Source organism: Propithecus coquereli, unplaced genomic scaffold (assembly GCF_000956105.1).
Source record: "Propithecus coquereli isolate 6110/MARCELLA unplaced genomic scaffold, Pcoq_1.0 Scaffold786, whole genome shotgun sequence".
NCBI classification, from domain to species: Eukaryota; Metazoa; Chordata; class Mammalia; order Primates; family Indriidae; genus Propithecus; species Propithecus coquereli.
Window position 1 is genome coordinate 273,586 of NW_012154018.1, and position 3,739 is coordinate 277,324.

General features: G+C 51.1%; 2 protein-coding genes across 2 annotated transcripts in view; both read left to right on the forward strand.

Annotated features, from left to right (window-relative positions):
• The first annotated feature begins 1,442 nt into the window (after positions 1–1,442).
• On the forward strand, positions 1,443–2,504 carry LOC105825162 (testis-expressed sequence 13B protein-like). Its single transcript, XM_012662858.1, has one exon. It carries the CDS (start codon positions 1,443–1,445, stop codon positions 2,502–2,504), a length of 1,062 nt encoding a protein of 353 aa, XP_012518312.1.
• A 184-nt stretch (positions 2,505–2,688) lies between these two features.
• LOC105825163 (nascent polypeptide-associated complex subunit alpha, muscle-specific form-like) overlaps positions 2,689–3,739 on the forward strand; it is a 10,517-nt gene continuing 9,466 nt past the window's right edge. The window contains 1 exon segment of the mRNA XM_012662859.1: positions 2,689–2,713. Coding sequence (XP_012518313.1) covers positions 2,689–2,713 — 25 coding nt within the window.

Consider the following 3,739-nt stretch of genomic DNA (forward strand, 5'->3'; position numbering starts at 1 on the left):
TTTTTTTTGTTTGTTTGTTTTTGAGACAGTCTCGCTCTGTCTCCCTGGGTAGAGTGCAGTGGGGTCATCATCGCTCACTACAACCTCCAATTCCTGGGCTGAAGCGATCCTCCTGCCTCAGCCTCCTGAGTAGCTGGGACTACAGGCGTGCGCCAATTTTTTCTATTTTTTGTAGAGACGGGGTCTCACTCTTGCTCAGACTGGTCTCGAACTCCTGAACTCAACCGATCCTCCCTCCTCGGCCTCCCAGAGTGCTAGGATTACGGGCTTGAGCTATCTGCTAGCTTTTGTACTGAGGCAGGGACTGCTGGAGACCTTAGAGAATTTTCACGAAAGTTTTGGGGGTGAAACCCAAAGTGCAGCAGGTTGAGTGGTGAAGAGAGCACAAAGAAGTGAACATAGCATAGAATATTCTCTAATGAAAAGAGAGAAAGGATGGCGTTGAGAAAGGTGAGATATCGGGTAGAGGAGGAAATGATTTTAAGCATGGAAGGAACCTGAACAGATTTACTATATGGGAGAAAAATATCCAGTAGCACAGCAGATGGGAGAGATGCAGGAAAGACGGGGGAATAAGATGAATTAAAGTCCTTGAGGAAATGGAATAGGAGGTACTGGGATCTAGAGCATGGAGATAAGGTTTAGCAAGGAAAGTTAAGGGACTTCATGGCTCAATCACTTGATTTGCTTGATGACAAGGTCATCTTCTTAAGGTGAAGAGGGAAGAAGGCAGACAGCTCGAGACTACAGAAGGCTTGATATAGCAATTGAGAATTATGGGAGAGGGAGCTGAGTCAAAAAGAGCCCCCCGTGCATCCACCTACCCCACCCTCAGATTAGAAATTCATAGCATGTGCCTGGGTGCTGCCTCTCAGAACCTCTTGGAAACAAGAGTCCTCGGTTGGCTCACTGCAGTCTGCAGGCTTCAGCACCGTCGCCCAGCCAACCTTCCCTGTAGGGGGCGCTGTGACGCGCTGTTTTCTCTCTCTCTCTCTCTGTCTCTGTCTCTCTGTCTCTCTCTGTCTCTCTGTCTCTCTCTGTCTGTCTCTCTCTCTCTCTCTCTCTCTCTCTCTCTCTCTCTCGCGGGCAGAGCCCAGAGCGCGTCTTCACTTGCCTGCGTAGCGCGAGAGTTCTGAGGAGGACGCTTGGTCCGAGAGTTTTGAGGAGGACCGTTGGTCCCAGCCGGCCTTGCGGCAAGACTCGAGGCTGTCTCTGCGGTGTGCTACGCTGTCGCTCTGGTAGGAGTTGGCGTGGCAAGGGATTGGCTTAAGGGATTAACTTTTTGTGAGGAGGACGGGACAAGGGGGAAGGAGGCCGAGGAGGAGGTTAAGACTGGGCAAGGACTGAAAAAGGACTAAGCGAGGAGGAGCGGGGTTGACGGTTGACGGCCCGCCGTTTCTAACGGCAGCGGCAGTGGGCCGGCTGACTAGGCCCCAACAGCCATGGCCTTTGACTTTGGGGACCGCAGGAGCGGCTTCTGCCACAGAGAGGTGGTCACGTTCATCAACGAAGAGGTGCTCAATAATGGCGGCAGCCCAGACTTCTACCTCAGCTTCCGCTCGCGGCCGTGGAACGAGATAGAGGACGGCCTGTGCGCCATCCTCACCGATCCACAAGTGCCGCGCGCCACCAAGCGGGCCTGTGCTTGGAGTGCGCTGGCCCTGAGCGCGCGAGTGGTCGCGAGGCAGCCGGAGCAGCAGGCACGCCAGGCCCGGTGGCTGCGGGAACAGATCGAGGGGCACGATGACGCCAACCGGGCTTTGGCCTCCGACCTGCAGCGGGTGCGCCAGGAGCGTGACGAGGTGGTCTTGCAGTTGCGTCGCGCGCGAGACGACCTGCAGAAGGTGCTGTACGAACGTGACATGCTGTACTGGCAGCTGCTCCAGGCGGAAAGATCTGCCCAGGCCGACACGCTGACCCAGGACGAAGAACAGCAGAGTGAGACACTGGCCGCAGGGTCACAGGGTGGGCAGGTTGCGTTGTCCCTGACGGGGGGGGCCCAGATACCATCCGCGACAGATGTGCATTATCAACCAGGACCCCCTAGTCCTTGGGTACAGGTTGTTCAACCCCCTAAGCCAATGCCATTCCCCGCACCATTCCCCGCGCCATACCCAGTAGCATTCCCGTACTTACCACCTTCCCCACTTAGCGTACTCTCGGAAGGGGAAGCGGTGGCAGGTGTTTCAGTCCCACCCCAGTTGCCTATTGGGTATATCTACCCACCTGGCCCGCAGTCGGCTGCAGTGGCGTCCCGGGAGGAAATAGACTCCCAGAGGGCCCAGAGGAGCCAAAGTGAGGGGGAAGGTCCTGTGAGGCCTCCTGGGTTGGCCCCCCCGATTGACAGAAGGAGCCAAGTCCAGGAGGACAGTGCTGTGAGGCCCCGTTTCAGAAACCTCTCTGAGCACAGCTTGGACCAAGGAGACTCAAGGAAGCAACAACCTCTGGTACAGATGGCCAAACTGCCAAAAGGTAAGAAAGACTTTGAATCCCAGCAGGAGTAGAAACTTGCCCCAGACCTTAGGAGGACAGATTGAGATTGCCCATGGTGTAAAGTGTGATTCATTTTTCTTGACACTTGCTATAAATGCAAGAAAATCTAGATACTGGTTGAGGTGGGAAGCCCTGACCCCAAATAAGTTCCTCACTGCATTCAGGGAGGTAGAAAAATAATGGAGACATAGAGAAATGAGTTTCTGGAAGCCCCCTTGTGGTAAAAACAAACAAAACCCACTAATTCTTAGCTTGGCACGATGGCGTGCACCTATAATCCCAGCTACTCGGGAGGCTGAGGCAGGAGGATCGCTAGAGCCCAGAAGTTTGAGGCTGCAGTGTGCCATGATGGTGCCTGTGAATAACCACTGCTCTGCAGCCTGGGCAATATTGCAAAACCCCATCTTTTTTTTTTTTTAAAAAAAAAAAACCTAACTCTTTTATTTATATCATAGAAAATTTGAAAACCTATCAAATAAAAATTTTCATTATCCTACCATCAAGCAATACCATTGTTAACGCATTAATATATCTATTTCTACATATGGATCTCTTTCCGTAGTTTTACATTGTACATGTATATGTGTGTATATAACTTGAATTGCCTTCAACAAAGATGAAACTCTATTGAATATGTCAATTAATCTTCAAAAGGAAAATTTCTCCAGTTGCATTTAAGTTCACAAATGGTAGTCTCTGGATGGCTGCTACCAATTGGTTGACAGCCTGGAGAAGCTGATGTTATGAAACATTCTCTTTTTCTCCTTCTGTGTTCTCTTGGACCTCCTCTGTCCCATAACACCAGATCTTTGCCTGAGAATAGCCATGCTTTTAGAACATAAGATACATTATGTTCCAGGAGCACTTTTTTTTCCTTGAGAATGCTATTGTTATACTATAAAATAAAGCAGAGTTCATATTTGTTTCTTGATTTATTTTTATAACATTCATAGAAGAGGGCCAATTCTTGTGTCTCAAAGCTCCAGGAACTTTGCATGAAGCTGAAAAAGCTCCCGCTCCAAAAGCTGAAGCAGCTCCAGTTCCCAAAGCTAAAGAAGCTCCGGCTCCCAAAGCTAAAGCTGCTCAGGCTCCCAAAGCTGAAGCAGCTCCGACTCCCAAAGCTAAAGAAGTTCCGGCTCCCAAAGCCAAAGAAGCTCAGGCTCCCAAAGCCGAAGCAGCTCAGGCTCCCAAAGCCGAAGCAGCTCCGGCTCCCAAAGCCAAAGAAGCTCCGGCTACCAAAGCTAAA